Below are 22,604 nucleotides of genomic sequence, written 5' to 3' on the forward strand. Positions count from 1 at the left end.
ATTTTAAGAAAATGGACTGATATATTTTTGGAACTAAGAATCAAAAAATCATAATAATTACTACATCTCTATTATTTTTTTCAATATTGTGCGCAAAATGTTTCAATTATCATAAATTAAAGCACCACTCCAGCCTTTTTTCTTCACTGTTGCAGAGATCGCTTGACATAACAGTGTTATGAGAGCCCTGGGAGAGCCAGTGCAGATATCTCTAGAACAGTGCCGGCACTGGAGGCAAGTATAAGTGTTATGAATTTACTAGGGAGAAACATAGAGATCAAGAATGGCTTGTTCATGTAGTGGAAAACCCCTTTAGACAACTTTCTAAAAAGTCTTCAGAAAAGATGTACTACAGCTTTTCTGTAACAGAGTGTCTACAGTTTCTTTATCTGTCTCAGTGCTGTACAGAAATGTTACCAATTTGTCTGTTCTCTCTCCTCTCTCTGTGTTAGAGATAGCAGGAGAGAAGTTAAGTGGGTTTTATACAACTCTGAATGGACAGTGAAGTAAGGATCTCAGAGTGCACACAAAGCAGACTATAATCAAGAAGGAAAACACATGGAAGAGGGAAGTTCTGGAGATATGCTGATAGATGAAAGCAGGTGGAGACAGCAACACCCTGTACACCCAGAGACTTCACATCCAGCCTGTATTACTTGAAAAGCCACTGCCACAAATGAACATTTTGAAACTTGGATCAAATTGTAAACTGAACATCAGCAGGTCTAAAAATGAATAAAGTGATGAAGATTGCAGACTCAACTAAAGGTAGCTACTAAAATAGGTAAAGACAAGAACTAGAGCAGCACAAAAGTACAAAAGAGAGTCCAGGTGTAAAGCTCCCAAAGGCATGTACCAAACCTTTATGATGCAAAAAATCCAAAAAGCAGGAACAGCACATTGGTTTTTCATGGTTAAATGAGAGCTGTTTATTTAGCCCATAAGTGCGACATTTCGGTTCAAGTGGACTCCTTGAAAAAGGTTCGCCACTTGAACCGAAACGTTGCACTTATGGCCTAAATAAACAGCTCTCATTTAACCATGAAAAACCAGTGTGCTGTTCCTGCTTTTTGGATTTTTTACTAAAATAGGTGAAAACCCTTATTTTAACTTCAAAGGTTTCCATAGATTTAAGTAATATTTGAATACTGATAAGAACAGAGCTTCAAAAACGCTGAACTGTAAGATAATGATAGTTACAATCACCTATTCCTCCGCCATCTTCTTCAGCTTCAAAAACAGCAACGCACCATCTATTTTTTCAATTACGATCAATTATGGACACTGGGAGATTTTGAAATTTGATCAATTCAATGCATTAAAATAGTCTTTGAAACAAAGCCTATTGATTACTTTGTAAATAAATGAAATTCCCTACTAATAGGTGAAGCAAGATGTTATAGAAAAAGTAACTAAAAATGACTTATTAATAATTAATCACCATACTGCTCATTAATGCGACGTTGACCTGATCTTTCCAACATCCATCTTGTCCATTTGGTATATTTCCATATATTCCACAAATATATGGTTAACCATGAATCCTTGACCGAAATTCAGTTTTGATGGCGTACCACTGTCTACCAAGATTTTTTTTAAAGTTAAAAGCGCTTCTTGTAGCATGCACCAACAAACGAACATGATATATACTGTATGGGAAGAAATCGGACGAGATTCTACAGTACATAATGCTGCCGTTCAGTGGCAGCTAATGCTACATCCTAGTTATGCATTATAAAGATGAAAAAATATCTATGCTCTTCACTTATGTCGCTGTAGGAATAATACATACAAAACTATTTAGAAATGTGTACAAGAAATTGTAGATAAAAATAACGACTTTATAGGCTCGGGCACAAATAGGCCTTCAAATATAATATCATATAGAATATATACTTTGTTACATACAGCAATACACCTTAAATACAAGAAACCAAACACTGCATCATATCAAGTGATGCCGTAAAAGATACCAATTGTACATTCTTTTCTTCTTTTTTTGATAAAATGCTTTTTGAATAAATAGGTACCACTATGCTAGCTCCATCAGTGCAAAGTTAGTTAAAATTTGTAGTACAATGGGATATTAATACCCCTGACCCTATAACCAGCTTATGTCACCTGCGGCTCATAGCAGCTAGAAAGCTGCGTGTTCTGTAATCGTGCGATATGTAAACTGCTAACAATATAATTAAAAGCCTATAAAAAAAAAAATCCCAAATCGCTGGATTTTTTTTTAATGCTATATAACAGTACGTATTGGTTGGTGTGTTCAAGCAATCACATCCACCAACAGCAAAAAAAAAATCCTTTTGAAAGCCGCGGGTGTCTCCAAAGGTTTTCGACACCTTGCAGCACTAGATAGTATTTCTCTATCTTCTGTCCAGTTTTCTTGTTTTGTGCTTATTAGGTAAAACCATGATCAGATCATGCAGCATTTTACTTATTAAATCAGAACACTGCATTTGATGTCAAGCTGAAATACCACAATTATTGTTCTGTTATCAATAAAACATACCAGTCTTATTCTATATTCCACAGTCTCCAAAAATATAAGTATATTCATATCTATATATACATAATTCAGTGCATATATATACACACCTTATATTCACATTAAGGGATCAAACAATTTTATAAAAATTATAGTTCAAGAAGTGCCACTTATTGTATGGGCCAAGTGTATTGGCTTGACCCATAAGAACAGTGTTCCTATTGCACCGACCTCTGACGCGGCCTCAATAAAGATACACTGGCGTAGTGGAAGTGACAATAGTATCAAGGCCTTCCCTCTACAGGCTGTTTCAAGCAGAGTTCACTTCCGGAGGATACAATGGGCAAATGATTTTCCAGGTGGTGATTGATGAGATGACCAATGCTGTCAAACACACGATCTTTCGTTCTAACCTGAAGAAAGACAAATTTGAAAGTAAATCTTTGATCAATATTCGTTAAAGGGGTATTCCAGGTAATATATTACGTTGTAAGATAATTAATATTATTAGTGATCCCCTTCAGCTCTGGTTTTATTTATTTATTGTATTTATCTTACTTATATAGTGTCACTGCATGGAATCTGTCCGTAGGATCTACCCTCCTAAGCCACAGTTACATAAGTTACATAAAGTGATACCTTGAGATCTGCAATCTGATGTTGTATTCCAAAGACATTCACTTTTTTTTTTATATATAAATGAGCTTTCCAGGCTATGGACTGCACACTGATCTGCATGAGACTGTCTCCAGAGATTATTGTAAATAAAAGGGGAGTTACCAGGGTGAGACAAGTAACTAACACAGAATAGGAGAACTGAACTTTGTCTCCACATTAGCTGTAGCTGTATTGAACACTAGCTGCCCGTGAGATGGAAGCTGAAGCTGAAGCTGAGAGGAACCTGCAGATGTGTCAGGTATAATCACACACAGCTCTGCAGTGAGATCAGGAGAGCGGCCATTACACATCACACTGGTAACTCCCCCTTTTATTTAATCTCTGGAGACAAATTCTCCTGTAAATCAGTGTCTGGCACATAATCCTGAGCAGCTCATTTACATATAAGAAAAACATGGATTTCTCTGGAATACGACATCAGATCAAGGCATCATTGTATTCAGCTTCCTATGACCTACATGCCCATATAGACAGCTCAGGAGGGTTGATCCTACTGACAGATTCCTTATAATTCCACAACACTTTACAGACATCATCATCACTGTCCTCATGTCAACACGGGGAGTACATACAAACACCTTACAGATGTTGTCTTTGGAGGGATTTAAAGTCAGGACCCCGGTGCTGCAAAAACAACAGTGCTAACCAATGATTTTGAGGTCCACCCAGTCTTCTAGTTTGTGCTTTCTGGTCTCAAAACACACATACTCACCATCTACTTGTCATCAAAGGCTACACTCATAACGAGCTATTTCTGATGAATAGAGCTCAATACCAAGAAGTACAGACAAGTAGGGCCCAGAATGGGAGCAACTGAATATGAGTATTAGTTTTGTCATTTTTCATCATTCTCATACATTTACAGTGGTTTAAGAAAGTATTTACCCTCTTGAATTTTTGTTACATTACAATCTGTGTTTAAATATTTTTGTAATCCAATTTGTTTGTGATATATCAGCACTAAATAGTTTTAAGTTGGTGAAGCCATAAATTAAATTTATGGGATTAAATAACTAAAAATTGGCATGTGCATATGTATTCACGACTTTTGCGATTAAGCCGCTAAAAATGTCTGGTGCAAGCAATTACCTTCATAAGTCACATGCTTAGTATAATATATTATATTAGTATAATATAATTCTTCTCTTTCAGGTTACATCGGGGGCTTATCTACAGCATTACAGAATGCTGTAGATAAGCCCCTGATGGTGGTGGCCGCATCTTATAGGCCAAAAATGGGGTGACAGATTCCCTTTAATACTAATATTCATGGTACTCTGCGAATGCTTGTTTATCAAGGTATAGTGTTGGTGTTGATCTTTTTTTTCTTCTAAATTCTCGGGTATCAAACCATGATGACACAGTATTTTATGTTTAGTGTTGTGTGTGGACCATTACCATTTTAGTGTTTCCCATGGGTTACATAATACTGTACATTGATAGCTCTCCATTTTCTTCATTCATCTTACTATTGTCCTCACAGATTTTTTATGTTCTATTTTTAATGTGTTTCATTAAAACGTGATTTTTATTATTATATTTGGTGGTTTATGGGTACTCCATCCTTGCTTCTTCTTTTTGCTATAGATGCAGCTTAACCCCTTAACGACCAGGGGTATTTTTGGTTTTACATTTTCATTTTTCCCTCCCCTTCTTTCCAGACCCATAACTTTTTTAATTTTCCGTTTATATGGCCATGTGAGGGCTTATTTTTTGCGGGACGAGTTGTACTTTTAAATGACATCATTGGTTTTACCATATCGTGTACTCGAAAACGGGAAAAAAATTCCAAGTGCGGTGAAATTGCAAAAAAGTGCAATCCCACACTTGTTTTTTGCTTGGCTTTTTTGTTAGGTTCATTAGATGCTAAATCTGACCTACCATTATGATTCTCCAGGTCATTACGAGTTCATAGACACCAAACATGTCTATGTCCTCTTTTATCTAAGTGGTGAAAAAAAATTCCAAAGTTTGCTAAAAAAAAAAAAAAAAAAAAAAAAATTTGCGCAATTTTCCGAGACCCGTAGCGTCTCCAATTTTCATGATATGGGGTCGGGTGAGGGCTTATTTTTTCCGTGCCGGACTGACGTTTTTAATGACACCACTTTTGTGCAGATACGTTCATTTGATCGCCCGTTATTGCATTTTAATGCAATGTCTTGGTGACCAAAAAAACGTAATTCTGGCGTTTTGAATTTTTTTCTCGCTACGCCATTTAGCGATCGGGTTAATGCTTTTTTTTTCTTGATAGATTGGGCGATTCTGAACGCGGCGATACCTAATATGTGTATATGGGATTTTTTTTTTACTGTTTTATTTTGATTGGGGCGAAAGGGGGGTGATTTGAACTTTTAGGTTTTTTTAATTTTTTTTTATTTTTAAACATTTTTTTTTTTTACTTTTGGCATGCTTCAATAGCCTCCATAGGAGGCTAGAAGCATGTGCAACCCGATTGGCTCTGCTACTTATGGGCGATGAGCAGATCGCCCATATGTAGCAGATTTACTGCTGTGCTTTCAGCGCCGACCACCGGGTGGCGCTGAAAGCCTTATTCCTGGAACAACCATAGAGGTCTCATAGAGACCTCTGGTTGTCCAGGCAACGTGACGCCGACCCCCGATCACGTGACGGGGGTCGGCGATGACGTCATTTCCGGCCCGGCGGCCGGAAATTCTATTTAAATGCCCGCTGTCAGCTTTGACAGCGGCATTTAACTAGTTAATAGGCGCGGGCGGACGGCGATTCCGCTCGCGCCTATTGCGGGCACATGTCAGCTGTTCATAACAGCTGACATGTCCCGGCTTTGATGCGGGCTCAGCGCCGGAGCCCTCATCAAAGCAGGGGAGATGTCTGATGACGGACTGTGTCCGTCATTGGACATTAAGGGGTTAAAATAGAGAAAAGAGGGTTATGCATCCATGTTTATTCTGTCAGAATTGCTCGATAATTCTAGTGAAAGGTTTTTAAACTTGCTTTACAGAGAATGTAATTTATGCTTTAAAGTGCCCTTGTGGTAAAGCAAATGTGGGTCAAACATCGCATCCAGTTAAAATCCACTTGACAAAACATCTTTCAGCGATTCAATTATATATGATACTAGATGGTGGCCCGATTCTATTGCATCAGGTATTCTAGAGTCTCTGTTAAAATAAAAAATAGTTATATACTCACTTTCCGATGGCCCCCGGACTCTTTCTCTCCTCTCCACGCTCCCGACATCTTCCGGTCCCAGTAATGCTTTGCGCGAAACACCGCTGATGACGTCGCCCTCACGTGAGAGTGGCGTCATCTCCGGCCCTTCTCGCTAAGCATTACTGGGACCGGAAGATGCCGGGAGCATGGTGAGAGGCGGGACAGAGTCCGGGGGCCGTCGGAAGGTGAGTATATAACTATTTTTTAATTTAACAGAGACTCTAGAATACCCGATGCGATAGAATCGGGCCACCATCTAGTGTATTATACTCCTGTTACACCCGAAGCTGCTGTCACTGTTCTGCTGTTACCTAATGTATTGTACTCCAGTTACAGCCAGAGCTGCAGTCGCTGTTCTGCTGTTACCTAATGTATTGTACTCCAGTTACACCCAGAGTTGCTGTCCCTGTTCTGCAGTTATCTAATGTTTTGTACTCCAGTTACTCCCAGAGCTGCAGTTACTGTTCTGCTTTTACCTAATGTTTTGTAGTCCAGTTACACCCAGAGCTGCAGTCACCGTTCTGCTCTTACCTAATGTATTATACTCCTGTTACAGCCAGAGCTGCAGTCACTGTTCAGATCTTACCAAATGTATTGTACTCAAGTTACACCCAGAGCTGCAGTCACTGTTCTGCTCTTACCTAATGTATTGTACGCAAGTTACACCCAGAGCTGCAGTCACTGTTCTGCTGTTACCTAATGTAGTGTACTCCAGTTACACCCAGATCTACAGTCACTGTTCTGCTGTTACCTAATGTAGTGTACTCCAGTTACACCCAGATCTGCAGTCACTGTTCTGCTGTTACCTAATGTATTGTACTCCAGTTACATCCAGAGCTGCTGTCACTGTTCTGCTGTTATCTAATGTATTGTACTCCAGTTACTCCCAGAGCTGCAGTCACTGTTCTGCTTTTACCTAATGTATTGTAGTCCAGTTACACCCAGAGCTGCAGTCACCGTTCTGCTTACCTAATGTATTATACTCCTGTTACAGCCAGAGCTGCAGTCACTATTCAGATCTTACCTAAAGTATTGTACTCCAGTTACACCCAGAGCTGCAGTCACTGTTCTGCTGTTACCTAATGTATTGTACTCCAGAATATGTACAGGACTGTGCCTGTGTAATGAGCAGCGCAGCAGTGATGCCCTTTAACGGCTGTAATGTGCCTGTACAATAAGCCATGCAGCCGTGTTGCCGCGACGACTTAGCAACTGTCGCTGATTGGTCGTGGCTTATCTGCCACGACCAATCAGCAAGGCAGGATTTCCAATACAGACAGACAGACAGAATTAGATAATTATATAGTAGATAAAAAGAAATGAATACAAGAAGAGAAAACAAAAGAAGGATGAGAATAAAACTAATAGGAAAAAATTTGGAGAAACAACAGTAGCATGACATATTCATGAGGCTAGACATAGGGAGTGTAATCAATGGTGGTTTGTTGTGGAAACAATTTTTGAAAAAACGCTTACCAAAAGGAGAAGAAATTTTGCCAAACAGAAATATTTTGAATTTATACAATGGACATGATAAGTCCAAAAAGAATGAATTACAATTTTAATGTGTTCTTCTAAGGAAAAGAAAAAAAAATGAATTGGACGTGTTAAGGGTTCAGGGCCTCCATCAGGGCATGACAGTGGAGCGTCTTCATCACTCGCCAGGGCTGTGGGGTACTCGGTACCGGGTCGGTTGATCTTCTCAACGGGAGTTGTCACGGCAGCAGTGACCCGGTCCGTGGCCCTGGGGCTCCATTGCAAAAGGGGTTGTTTCAGTGTGCTTATGGTGGTGAAAGTTTATAAGTGATTCGTGACGCCACCAGTGGTGTTCGGCAAGGAAGATGTTAAGGCGACGCTGCAAACAGCTCCTCTGGGACAGATGGTGTAGTGTAGCAATGATGTTATAGCCCTCCAGAGGCAGGGCTGTAGTCCCAGGGCAGAGTAGGTGAAGTGACACTTAGATGGTGTAGTGTCGGGCGCAGGAGGGATGTAGCAGTGCCGGGCAGGTTGACGCAGGAATGAGTGGAGGACACCAGGGCATGTAGTTCCAAAGCTTTACTCACAGTCTGTTGTGGTACAGGTGCCCGCATCCGTGCCGTGTCCTCCTGGTCAGGAGCTCAGTCAACTTCCAGGCAAGATGAAGTACTCCGTTCCAACACTCCGCCAACATATGTGCCTTTTCTGAATGTCTCCCTCTTAGCGCCTTTTAGTGAAGTACTCACAGTACTGAGTTACACTGGAGTTCCTCCTGTCAGATGTTCCTAAGAATTCTACTTGTACGGCAGACAGCTGTAGCCTCCTTCGGGGACTCCTACCTAGTCCCGGCTCACACACGTTGCTGTTGTGCCCCAAAGTCTGGTGTGGGAATAAAGTGGTCACTACTTCTATTCCTACGGTGTCTGCTGCAGGACCATTAGTATCCATACAACCTTGGGGACCGGACACCGGCCTTGCGCTTAGAACTTGGGAAGGGTTCTCCTCTAACCCTGATCCTTGGTTCTCTTCTTCTCCTCACGTTCCGTACTAATTCTTCCCTTCTTATGGAGAGTCAGGCTTTCTATCAATGTCCCTTTCTTGTTCCAGCAGACCCAGATCACTGAGGTCGGCTGAAGCACTTCCTTCATCCATCCCACTCAGGGAATCTCTTTTCACAGACTGACCTTGTCAGACTCCTGTGACTGACTAAATCCTATCCTCTTCCCGCTCTTTTAGTGAAAACTAAACTCCACCACCTCCCAGCACGCTTCGTGTTCCAAGCAGGGAGCCACCAAAGGGTGCTTTGCTACACTACTATGTTGTGTGGGATGCAGGTGTTGGAGTGTGGTCAGGTGTCTCCACCTTACCTGGATGGTGGGGTACCACACCTCAGGAGGAGGTGCAGTACCTCTGTGGTGACTGAACCCTCTGGGGTGCCACATACCCCCCGTTAAACACAGCACGTCCGCGAGCTGCAAGAAAACAAAGGTTGACAAATACAGGAACATACAAAATTTTTATAATGCTAATAAACAGTTGTTATCTAAACTTCCCAATGTGGGAGGCACTCATTCTTGAACGTTACAAACAATATAACTAAATATCTATACTTTACTATAGTACCTAATTCAAAAGTGCTTTTGGCAATAACTCACTATCACTTCAAGTATCATTAACACACTTCTTCACTTTCTCTTTTCCTTCACATTTACTATTTTCTAAAAGCCTAAGTGACAACTGTGGCTACCTGGTTCGTCACCTAAAATTTTAAATCTTTATTCAGACTTCAATATATACTCTATTTTTCTTAAACATCATAAAACATTCTCTGTAAAATCTGTAAACACTATCACTATTTACTTCTTTATTACAAAAATACTAAGCATTATCATTTTTTTCTTTAAGTGCAATTCTATAAAGAGTAGACACTGGTCCAGCCAACACATCTTGAAATGTCCCTATTCAACAAGGAAATGAGGTAGTCCTTATTCCAGGAAAGTCTTATGTAAAACCAAGAGAGCGCACCTAAAGAGGTGCAAACTATTTACATGACAGTTCTGGATCACTCAGTGTCCATGATCTCCACAGTTCAAGTGTAAAGGCTGCCAACTAGACTGGGCAACAAAAACTGGAAACAGTTAAACGGAAAAAACATGATGAACCAAAAAAACAGAAAAAACAGGCACAATGGTGCTAATACCCTCCTGGGTAACAAAAGTTAGTTATTTGGGAAATGTTCTTTAATAGTGGTCTCCTCCTGGGGTGGTGGAAGCTGGTCTCTTTTGCTGCTTCCAGGGGAGCACTTCAGGGCATCCTCTTCCTGCTGACTGGTTACAAACTGCAGGTACTCCTTTTCTCCTGGAGTGAGGTTGTCATCTGCTGGTGTTAATGGGATGGCAGCGGAAGTAACTGCGGCCTGTGAGGGTAACACGTCAACTGCTACTGATGGTATCTCAGTTGCCTGTGACTCTGCAGGAGTTGCAGCTGGTACCAAGGGATGTTGTTCTGTCATTTCAGGTGGTACTGCTGTTAGCGGCACTACTATCTTGATTTTTGGCCTGACATCTGGTGGTAGCGGTGTCTGTGGGTGCTTGTAGGGGTGGAGGCGGGGGTCCTGAATTTGTGGCAAAGGAAACCCATGATGTACGGTGACACCCCTAAGCTGCTCAGCCTCTTCTGCTGAGATCAGAAGATGTCGAACGGGACACGCCTGCTCCAGTCTCACTCTTTTCAGCAGGGATTTCTTTCACTTCCCCATCACAGTAAGCTTAGTGCTTCTGAATTGAGAGAATAGCTCATCTAATTGTCCCATGTGAAGTTTGAGCATGCCGGCCTCACTATATGAAAACTCAAGGGGCAATCTGTTGGGAGGGGTGGCAGTCATACCTGGAGCCTCCCGGCGGCGTACAATGTTCACCGGCACCGCCGGACTCAAGGTCGGAGACGATGGTGGCGCGGCTGGCGGCTCCGAGTCCGCGGGGGTCTCTGGCGGGACCTGCGCAGCCACATCAGGTCCAGGCGGGAGCTCTACTTCTTCCTCCACTTCGGCTCTCAGGCCCTCGGACAACTCCTCCTGGCAGGCCTCTCCCAGCGACGGTGACAGCGGGGCGGCGGTGATAGATGCTACTGGTGGTATGGCAGCGGCCGCAAGCTCCACAGGGTTTGCCTGGAGGAGATCCGGTGCAGCAGTGGCGGGTACCGGTGACTGGGGTACCGCTGATGGCTCCCCTCCCGGGCGTGCTGCCATTTCTTCATCCACAGCGCCTCCTGCTTCAGCCGCAGTTCTTGAGTCAGCCGAGTAATCTCATCCTCCAGCTGTTGACGGTCCAGATGGGAAGCCAGATCGGAGCCATCAGGCAATGCGCCGGGGAGGTTCAGCTTAACCTCCCTTCGCTCTTCAGGCCTCCTCTCTCCTTCCATCATGACGTTCTCTCCTTTCTCTTCCGGTCTGGATTCTTTTCCCGCCACCGGCTCCCGCTCCTCCTTCTGGGGGCGGTGTCTTCTTCCTACTCCTCCATACCATGCCAGTATACGAACCCCTCGGGGGGTGGGCCAAGTTGCTGTCGCATAGAAGTTCAGACAAGGGAGGCCCAGGACAGTTCGCGGTCTTTTCTTAGGACCTCCCATGTTGTCACGCCCTTCTTCTCCGCGCTGGCGGCCATTTTTAGCGTTCATTTTACAGTCTATCAAATTGGTTATTCTGCACATTTTCAGCAATGTGTAAGTCCAATAAATCGCAGGCACACAGAACCCAGTGGCACCGGGTCTCGTCATCCTGTTCGTGATGCCAAGTTGGAGCGCTCTCACTCGCCAAGGCTGTGGGGTATTCGGTACCGGGTCGGTTGATCTTCTCAACGTGAGTTGTCACGGCAGCAGTGACCCGGTCCGTGACCCTGGGGCTCCATTGCAAAAGGGGTTGTTTCAGTGTGCCTATGGTGGTGAAAGTTTATAAGTGATTTGTGATGCCACCTGTGGTGTTCGGCAAGGAAGATGTTAAGCCGACGCTGCAAACAGCTCCTCTGTGACAGATGGTGTGGTGCAGCAATGATGTTATAGCCCTCCACAGGCAGGGCTGTAGTCCCAGGGCAGAGTAGGTGAAGTGACACTTAGATGGTGTAGTGTCGGGCGCAGGAGGGATGTAGCAGTGCCGGGCAGGTTGATGCAGGAATAAGTGGAGGACACCAAGGCATGTAGTTCCAAAGCTTTACTCACAATCTGTTGTGGTACAGTTGCCCGCATCCGTGCCGTGTCCACCTGGTCAGAAGCGCAGTCAACTTCCAGGCAAGATGAAGTACTCCGTTCCAACACTCCGCCAACATATGTGCCTTTTCTGAACGTCTCCCTCTTAGCGCCTTTTAGTGAAGTACTCACAGTACTGAGTTACGCTGGAGTTCCTCCTGTCAGATGTTCCTAAGAATTCAACATGTACGGCAGACAGCTGTAGCCTGCTTCGGGGACTCCTTCTACCTAGTCCCGGCTCACACACATTGCTGTTGTGCCCCCAAGTCTGGTGTGGGAATAAAGTGGTCACTACTTCTATTTCTCCGGTGTCTGCTGCAGGACCATTAGTATCCATACAACCTCGGGGACCGGACCCCGGCCTTGCGCTTAGAACTGTTAGGCGTCGGATTCCTGACTCTGCACAGCAAGAATCCAGAGCCAGACATCCAGCGGTCTCCCATTTTCCTTCGACCACTCCGGGTGTTGCTCAGCAATCACGGCGAGCCAGGCGTACTGCTCAGACTTGCTCTGACAGCCTGGATGTTGCTGCCACCTCTGGTGCAGCAATGGTAGCGCAACCTGCTCTGCAGGGAAACACTCCAGAGGCTAAATCCTCATGCCGTGCTACTGGGCATGCCCGCAAGGTGACCTCTCACTGGAGAGCAGGGGTCACATGTTCAGGTCCTGTGTCGGGTCTGATTGGTCCTTTCCAGGGTACTGGAAGGTCCCGGAAGTGCATGGCTATAAAAAGCCCGCATGGCGGCTCGGCCATGTGCTAGTGTAGCATATTATGCTGTGTGTGTATGGTGATGGATGCATGGACTGGTGGCTGACTTATTATGAAACCCCTTCCCTCTGATATTACGAATGGTGACAGAGTGTTGCTTAGTCAGCTCCAGATTGTGGAAAGCTACACGCCACTGTGCCTCCTGCACTGCACACTAGCGTCCGACGGTGTCCGGCCTCCCGGCGCCGCCGTCCAGCGGCTTAGTTATTGCCGCACTGCGGTAGCAGCGTCCATTGGGGGTTGCAGCTGCAAAGCCACCCGCTGGGCTTCCTGTGAAGTTAACAGGGCCAGCGTCATTATACTGTATTTATTGCTGCCAAGCGACTCTGTGTCTCCACAGAGCCGCTCTTAGCGTTCGGGTGACATTAACCCGAGTGCAGTACTTCACCTTTTGGTGCATCTGCCATTGTCCAGCAGCAGTCTTACCATCTACCACACGGTGGACCTCGGGCGGCGAACGCACCTCCTATTATTTATATCAGGTGCGTTCCGCCGACCATAACAAGAACTTGGGAAGGGTTCTCCTCTAACCCTGATCCTTGGTTCTCTTCTTCTCCTCACGTTCCGTACTAATTTTTCCCTTCTTATGGAGAGTCAGGCTTTCTATCAATGTCCCTTTCTTGTGCCAGCGGACCCAGATCACTGAGGTCGGCTGCAGCACTTCCTTCATCCATCCCACTCAGGGGATCTCCTTTCACAGACTGACCTCGTCATACTCCTGTGACTAACTGACTAAATCCTATCCTCTTCTCGCTCTTTTAGTGCAAACTAAACTCCACCCGCCTCCCAGCATGCATCGTGTTCCAAGCAGGGAGCCACCAAAGGGTGCTTTGCTACACTACTATGTTGTGTGGGATGCAGGTGTTGGAGTGTGGTCAGGTGTCTCCTAATTACCTGGATGGTGGGGTACCACACCTCAGGAGGAGGTGCAGTACCTCTGTGGCGACTGAACCCTCAGGGGTGCCACAACAACCCTTACAAGTTTCTGGGGCCCGGTGATTAGGGGGGCCCGAGCATGCTGGCAGCCCGGTCTGCGCTAGGGCCCCCCTTCATTTTGCTCAGGCTTCTCCAGCTTTATTTTAAATCAAAACCCAGTGCCTGCTGGGCCCCCCGTAGCCCAGCCAGCGCCGCATTCCCCCCTGTGCACAATGGTCCAGGCCAGCCACAGCGCTGCACTCACGTGACGTCACATGCTGCTCTGCTCCACTTCCTCACTCCGGATCAGAGGAGCTGCAGTGTGTCACCACGTGGGACTGGGAGGCTGTGGGAGCAGTAGGACTTGCAGAAGATGGTGGATGGTGAGGCGCAGACCAACGGCAGGCAGAGCCACGAGGCGGCGGCAGGGTAAGTAGTCTGTCTGTGTCTCAGTCTGTCTCTCCAACGTCTCAAGTGGTGTGGGCCCGGGCTCATGATGGATGGGGCAGGAGTGGGGCTGTGGAGGAAAAATCTCCAGCGTCCATAGGTATGCCGCATGTTGACTGAGTCCTACATGCCTGGTCCAGACACAGGAGAGGGCTCTAAGCTGCTACCTGACACACACAGCTCTGCTACATGCCTGGCCTACACACATTAGAGGGCTCTGCAGCTGCTACCTGACACACACAGCTCTGCTACATGCCTGGCCTATACAGAGGAGAGGGCTCTGCAGCTGCTACCCGACACACACAGCTCTACTTCATGCCTGGCCTATATAGAGGAGAGGGCTCTGCAGCTGCTACCTGACACACACAGCACTGCTACATGCCTGGCCTATACACATTAGAGGGCTCTACAGCTGCTACCTGACACACACAGCTCTGCTACATGCCTGGCCTATACAGAGGAGAGGGCTCTGCAGCTGCTACCTGACACACACAGCTAAGCTACATGCCTGGCCTATACAGATGTGAGGGCTCTGAAGCTGCTACCTGACACACAGCTCTTTGCTGCATTCATTTCTGTGACTCATTCCCGTGAAGGGGCTGTTCTAGACTCCATGCACCTGACATAGAATGTCTCTCCACTCCACCTGCAGCTCAGCCGACCGTTGTCCGATTCCTATCCTTTTAGTCAGCAGTACAGACTGTGCTGCACCGTACCAGCATGCTGACTGTCTCCACCTGCAGCTCAGCCATTGTCCTCTCCTTTTAGTTAGCACAGACTGTCCTGCACAGTGCCAGCATGCTGACTGTCTCCACCTGCAGCTCAGCCGTTGTCCTATCCTTTTAGTCAGCACACACTGTGCTGCACAGTACCAGCATGTTGACTGTCTCCACCTGTAGCTCAGCCATTGTCCTATCCTTTTAGCCAGCACAGACTGTGCTGCATAGTGGCAGCATGCTGACTGTCTCCACCTGCAGCTCAGCCATTGTCCTATCCTTTTAGTCAGCACAGATTGTGCTGCACAGTGCCAACATGCTGAATGTCTCCACCTGCAGCTCAGCCGTTGTCTTATCCTTTTAGCCAGCACAGACTGTGCTGCACAGTACCAGCATGTTGACTGTCTCCACCTGCAGCTCAGCCGTTTTTCCAAGAAAGGGCGGTGGGATCTTGGAAGGTTTGCGTGGTGGAGGAGGAGCTAGGGTGGAGGCAGAACTGGTGGTGGAGCCTGGGCGGAGTCTCAAGGGGGGCCCCATAAAGTTTGCCAGTATGGGGCCCCGAAATTCCTAGTGGCAGCCCTGTAGGGGTTAATAGATGTCCGTATAATGGAAGAAGCTTAAAGGAAACCTGTCAGCAGGATTGTTCTCGGTAAACTACAGGCAGCATCAGCTTGGTGCAGTTATACTGATTGAAAAGATACCTTTGATGATGAAATCCATCTTGTGGTTGTTGTTTAATCTTTATTTGTAGTTCTCAGTAAGGCCACAGCCACACTATCAGTATTTGTTCAGCATTTTTTCTCAGCATTTGTAAGCCAAAACCAGGCGAGGAACAATCAGAGGACAAGGTATAATAGAAACAAGTGCACCAATTCTGCATGTTTGACCCACTCCGGGTTTTGGCTTACAAATATTGATGTGAAATACTGACCAAATACTGGTAGTGTGGCCGTAACCTTAATGAGATTCTCGTGCTCCAGGGTGGCCTGTGGGGGGGTCTTTATGTGGTGCTCTGCTTACATATTCATCATTAAAGGCTTATGACAGGTCAATGATCTTTCACTAACCTGCATCCTATTTCATATAATGCATAGAATATTTTGTGTAAAACAAAATTAACATTCAACAAAACAGCGGTGCCTGCGCTGTAGCATGATACAATGGCTAATATCATATATTCATTTATTATTTAGTCATAGCATTGTGGGGAGGAAAAAAATTTTCTTCAACAAAATGGCTCCTGTGCAGTAGCATCTATCGGCACCATTTTGCTACGGTGCAGGCGCCACTGGCGCCATCTTGACAAAATCATTATGATGACATCGGGTCACCATGGGAACGATCAGAACCCCACGTAATGATGCGGGGTCTTCGATTCAAGGGCAGAGGGGCATTCATACTTGTGCCCATGTGTGTGCAAAATCGCCAGGACGTATCCATACGTCCTAGATCAATAAGACCCATGTCACAGGGACGTATGTATACAGTGGGTACAGAAAGTATTCAGACCCCTTTAAATTTTTCACTCTTTGTTTCATTGCAGCCATTTGGTAAATTTAAAAAAGTTAATTTTTTTCTCATTAATGTTCACTCTGCACTCCATCTTGACTGAAAAAAACAGAAATGTAGAAATTTTTGCAAATTTATTAAAAAATAAAAACTTAAATATCACATAGTAATAACTATTCAGACCCCTTGCTCAGTATTGAGTAGAAGCACCCTTTTGAGCTAGTACAGCCATGAGTCTTCTTGGGAATGATGCAACAAGTTTTTCACACATGGACTTGGGGATCCTCTGCCAGTCTTCCTTGCAGATCCTCTCCAGTTCCGTCAGGTTGGATGGTGAACATGGTGGACAGCTATTTTCAGGTCTCTTCAGAGATGCTCAATTGGGTTTAGGTCAGGGCTCTGGCTGGGCCAGACAAGAATGGTCGCAGAGTTGTTCTGAAGCCACTCTTGTGTTATTTTAGCGGTGTGCTTAGGGTCATTGTCTTGTTGGAAGGTGAACCTTCCGCCAAGTCTGAGGTCCAGCGCACTATGGAAGAGGTTTTCATCCAGGATATCTCTGTTCTTGGCCGCATTCATGTTTCCTTCAATTGCAACCAGTCATCCTGTCCATGCAGCTGAAAAACACCCCATAGTATGATGCTGCCACCACCATGTTTCACTGTTGGGATTGTATTGAAAAGGTGATGAGCAGTGCCTGGTATTTTCAACACATACCGCTTAGAATTATCACCAAAAAGTTCTATCTTCATCTCATCAGACCAGAGAATCTTATTTCTCATAGTCTGGGAGTCATTCATATGTTTTTTAGTAAACTCTATGCGGACTTTCATATGTCTTGCACTGAGGAGAGGCTTCCGTCATGCCACTCTGCCATAAAGGCCCGACTGGTTGAGGGCTGCAGTGATAGTTGACTATGTGGAACTTTCTCCCAAATCCCTACCTCATCTGTGGAGCTCAGCCACAGTGATCTTGGGGTTCTTCTTTACTTCTCTCACCAAGGCTCTTCTCCCACGATTGCTCAGTTTGGCTGGACGGCCAGGTCTAAGAAGACTTCTGGTGGTCCCAAACCTCTTCCATTTAAGGATTATGGAGGCCACTGTGCTCTTAGGAACCTTGAGTACTGCATAAATTCTTTTGTAGCCTTGGCCAGATATGTGCCTTGCCACAATTCTGTCTCTGAGCTCCTTGGCCAGTTCCTTTGACCTCATGATTCTCATTTGGTCAGACATGCACTGTGAGCTGTGAGGTCTTATATAGACAGGTGTTTGCCTTTACAAATCAAGTCCTATCAGTTTAATTAAACAAAGCTGGACTCCAATGAAGGAGTAGAAACATCTCAAGGAAAATCACAAGGAAATGGACAGCATGTGAGTCAAATATTAGTGTCTGAGCAAAGAGCCTGAATACTTATGACCATGTTATATTTCAGGGGTTTTTTTAAAAAAATGTGCAAAAATTTCTACATTTCTGTTTTTTTTCAGTTAAGATGGGGTGCAGAATGTACATTAATGAGAAAAAAATGAACTTTTTTGAATTTACTAAATGGCTGCAATGAAACAAAGAGTGAAAAATTTAAAGGGGTTTGAATACTTTCCGTACCCATTGTACATCTTAGGTGGGAAAGGGGTTAACCAAAATTTACAAATACAGATTAAACAACAGCCACAAGACGGATTTCGTCAACCCAGGTATCACTTTAATCAGTATAGCGGCGCCAACCTGTCTCTAGGCTACTGTGCCAAATCCTGTTGATAGGTTCCCTTTAAGTAGTTAGCTAAATCATTGTACATTTTCAGGAAAACTGTGTAACCCCGAAATTTGTATGTACTTCAGCAAGCCCACATGTGGATATACAGTATATGTCATATGTCCGTCATGTGCTTGTATTTGCTGGTTTTAAAAAGTGATCACGTGGCATAAGCCATTTAAAAGGTACCTGGAAAGCATTATGTATGCATGAAAAAGAGGGGCTACACAATAAATGTTGCACCGGTGGGCAGGTGGCCAGTTCCTCCCTGAAGTGTCTCAGCATGTAGGAGTTTCTACTGTCTATCTACAGCAATGTCTGTTTAAGGTAGCAGTATGCACCAAAAGTGAACTTCTTTTTTGTACATATCCTTGCTGGTCTGTGCTTTTTGCACTTTATTGGATAAAAATATTTCTATTTGAAGAATACATGTTCCCAAGTGTCCTTTCCTCTGGTGATCTTCTGCAGTGGAGAATCCACAGCAGAAAAAATTAGTGGGTTTAACGCATATTTCACCCTTTCTATTTCAAAAAAGGAAATTCATTGTGACATTGACAGCATAAATTTACAACCAACTGATTTTGAATCAGTAGCCTAGGATAGTGTACACATTGGTGAATACTCAGCACTCATCCCTGTATTTAGGACCAGATACTGTGCAATATACTGTTTTATTATACTAGATGGTCTAACGCATCGGGTATTCTAGAATACTGCATGTAGTTTATTTATGAAGTTTTAATAATAATGCAATAATGCACCCCCCAGTCCTGATATGCATGGTCCTCTCACCCTCCAATCCTGATTTGCATGGTACCCCTCCCCCCTATCCTGGTATGCATGGTCCCCTCACCCCCCAATCCTGATATGCATGGTCCCGTCACCCCCTAATCCTGGTAAGCATGGTCCCCTCACCCTCCAATCCTGGAATGCATGGTCCTCTCACCCCTCTTTCCTGATAAGCATGGTCCCCTCACCCCCCTTTCCTGGTATGCATGGTCCCCCTCACCCCCCTTTCCTGGTATGCATGGTCCCGTCACCACCCTTTCCTGCTATGCATGGTCCCCTCACCCCCCAATCCTGATATGCATGGTCCTCTCACCCTCCAATCCTGATTTGCATGGTACCCCTCCCCCCCTATCCTGGTATGCATGGTCCCCTCACCCCCCAATCCTGATATGCATAGTCCCCTCACCCCCTAATCCTGGTAAGCATGGTCCCCTCACCCTCCAATCCTGGAATGCATGGTCCTCTCACCCTCCAATCCTGGTATGCATCTCTCACCCCTCTTTCCTGGTAAGCATGGTCCCCTCACCCCCCTTTCCTGGTATGCATGGTCCCCCCTCACCCCCCTTTCCTGGTATGCATGGTCCCATCACCCCCCTTTCCTGATATGCATGGTCTCTTCACCCCCCAATCCTGATATGCATGGTCCGCTCACCCCCTAATACTGATATGCATGGTACCACTCACCCCCCAATCCTGGTAAGCATGATCCCCTCACCCTCCAATCCTGGAATGCATGGTCCTCTCTCCCCCCAATCTTGGTATGCATGGTCCTCTCACCCCTCTTTCATGGTAAGCATGGTCCCATCACCCCCCTTTCCTGGTATTCATGGTCCCCCTCACCCCCCTTTCCTGGTATGCATGGTCCCGCTCACCCCCCTTTCTTGGTATGCATGGTCCCCTCACCTCCCTTTCCTGGTATGCATGGTCCAGTCACCCCCCTTTCCTGGTATGCATGGTCCTCCTCATCCCCCTTTCCTGGTATGCATGGTCCCGTCGCCCCCCTTTCCTGGTATGCATGGTCCCTTCACCACCCATTCCTGGTATGCATGGTCACCCCCACCCCCTTTGCTGGTATGCATGGTCACCCTCATCCCCCTTTGCTGGTATGCATGGTCCCATCACCCCTCTTTCCTGGTATGCATGGTCCCCCTCACTCCCCTTTCCTGGTATGCATGGTCACCCTCACCCCCCTTTGCTGGTATGCATGGTCCCCCTCCCCCCTTTGCTGTTATGCATGGTCCCCTCACCCCCTTTCCTGGTATCCATGGTCACCCTCACCTCCCTTTCCTGGTATGCATGGTCACCCTCTCCCCTTTGCTGGTATGCATGGTCCCCCTCCCCCCTTTTCCGGTATGCATGGTCCCATCACCCCCCTTTCCTGGTATGTATGGTCCCCTCACCCCCCTATCCTGGTATGCATGGTCACCCTCACCCCCCTTTGCTGGTATGCATGGTCTCCCTCCCCCCCTTTGCTGGTATGCATGGTCCCCCTCCCCCCCTTTCCTGGTATGCATGGTCCCGTCACCCCCCTTTCCTGGTATGCATGGTCCCCTCACCCCCCTATCCTGGTATGTATGGTCACCCTCACCCCCCTTTGCTGGTATGCATGGTCCCCCTCACCCCCTTTGCTGCTATGTATGGTCCCCCTCACCCCCCTTTCCTGCATGGTCCCGTCACCCCCCTTTCCTGGTATGCATGGTCCCGTCACCCCCCTTTCCTGGTATGCATGGTCTCTGTTAAAATAAAAAATAGTTATATACTCACCTTCCGACGGCCCGCGATCCCCACTCCAAACGCCCGGCCTTGCGGTTCCAGTAATGCTTTGCGCGAAACACCACTGATGACGTCTCACGAGAGTGACGTCATCTCTGGTGTAAGGCGCAAGGCATTACTGGGACCGCGAGGCCGGGCGCATGGAAAGGAGCTCGGACGCCGTCAGAAGGTGAGTGTAACCTTTTTTATTTTAATTCTATTTTTTACATATGTGCTGAGCCTGACTGCGCCTGGCCGCTGCGACCATTCGGCGCCGCAGACAGACAGACATGATAAGACGATTATATATATAGATTATGACAGATTCATTTGAATGCCTGGGATATAGATAGAATCAGAATATACAATGTGCAATCCCTAGAAACCCAGACACAAGCTGCAATTATTTCCGTTTTTTATGTGCACTTCTAGCTATATACACCAATTAACTTGCAATACCATGAAGAACAAGCCATAAGGTTATGCATATCAAGGAGGTAGCAGGTGTCACTCAGATCTGCAAATGATCAAAGTTTCAAGCAGCTAATAAGTGAGCTTCTCATCTTTGGATGTCTATCTCCACACTGAGGCTCTTCTCAGTACTTGGAGCTTTTTGACCAATCTCATATGTCAATCTGAAAATATGGAACTTGAGTAACTGATCCAATAAGTAGATAAGAATAAAGAGAAAGATGTAAATGGGATGGTCCAAGAAAAGAACTAAGTAAGACAAGGTTTGGGCCATAAGCATCCAACTGTAACCAAAAAGAGATCGTTACAGACTTGGCATAGTTTTGCCGTTTTGAAACATAGTATTAATGTGTACATTAAACTATCGAGTATATAAAAAACAGTAGTTATATTCAGTGTTAATTATGTATATATGGTGATTCTTATTTAAATAAACTCCCCAACATTGAAATTGCAACACCAAAAAATTCCAGTCTGGCATGAAAGCCAGTTTGCAAGCAATTTTTTTAGCTACATGAAACCTCACAAATCAGATCAAGACTGAGTAATCTGATGCTTGTTTGTTGGAATCCCAGTTATCGTCACTTCTTGTAAATTTAGAGGGACAGAATTTTTTAACTGGGAGACCTTAGTTTATCTCTTTGACACATGGCAACACAGGTAGGCAGAGATGTCAGCACTGTTCAAGGTTGAATGTCACTGGTTCAGAGAACAATGCTGATGCAAGAGGTGCAAAGGTGCAAAGGTGCAAAGGTGCAGCAGCAAAAAAGGCAAATGCAATTCTAGGATGTATTAACAGAAGCATACAGTCTAGATCACGTGAAGTCATTATTTCCCTCTACTCCTCTTTGGTCAGACCTCATCTGGAATATTGTGTCCAGTTTTGGGCACCACATTTTAAAAAAGACATCAACAAACTGGAGCAAGTTCAGAAAAGAGCGACCAGAATGGTGACCGGTCTGCAAACCCTGTCATGTTTAGTTTGCAAAAGAGAAGACTGAGAGGAGACTTAATAGCTGTCTACAAATATCTAAAGGGCTGTCACATTGTAGAAGGATCAACTTTATTCTCATTTGCACAAGGAAAGACTAGAAGCAATGGGATTAAACTGAATGGGAAGAGACACAGATTAGATATTAGAAAAAACTTTTTGACAGTTAGAGTGATCAATGAGTGGAACAGGCTGCCACGAGAAGTGGTGAGTTCTCCTTCAATGGAAGTCTTCAAACAGAGGCTGGACAGACATCTGACTGGGATGATTTAGCGAATCCTGCTTTGAGCAGGGGGTTGGACCAGATGGCCCAGGAGGTCCCTTCCAACTCTACGATTCTATGATTCTAAGAGGCAAATCCTATTTGCACGCACAAATTGTCTGATGAGAAGAATAACACTTAGTGATCCATTCTATAC

The 22,604-nt window shown here is 45.4% G+C and overlaps 1 protein-coding gene across 1 annotated transcript in view; it reads right to left on the bottom strand.

Moving 5' to 3' along the window:
- Window positions 1-1,068: 1,068 nt before the first annotated feature.
- Window positions 1,069-22,604, bottom strand: part of SHC3 (SHC adaptor protein 3) — a 268,874-nt gene continuing 247,338 nt past the window's right edge. Inside the window, exon 12 of the mRNA XM_073575323.1 lies at window positions 1,069-2,907. Coding sequence (XP_073431424.1) covers window positions 2,779-2,907 — 129 coding nt within the window. The 3' untranslated portion in view covers window positions 1,069-2,778. The remainder of the gene's footprint in view (window positions 2,908-22,604) is intronic.

This window comes from Dendrobates tinctorius, unplaced genomic scaffold, assembly GCF_039654945.1.
Source record: "Dendrobates tinctorius isolate UK_male_01 unplaced genomic scaffold, ASM3965494v1 ptg000044l, whole genome shotgun sequence".
NCBI lineage: Eukaryota > Metazoa > Chordata > Amphibia > Anura > Dendrobatidae > Dendrobates > Dendrobates tinctorius.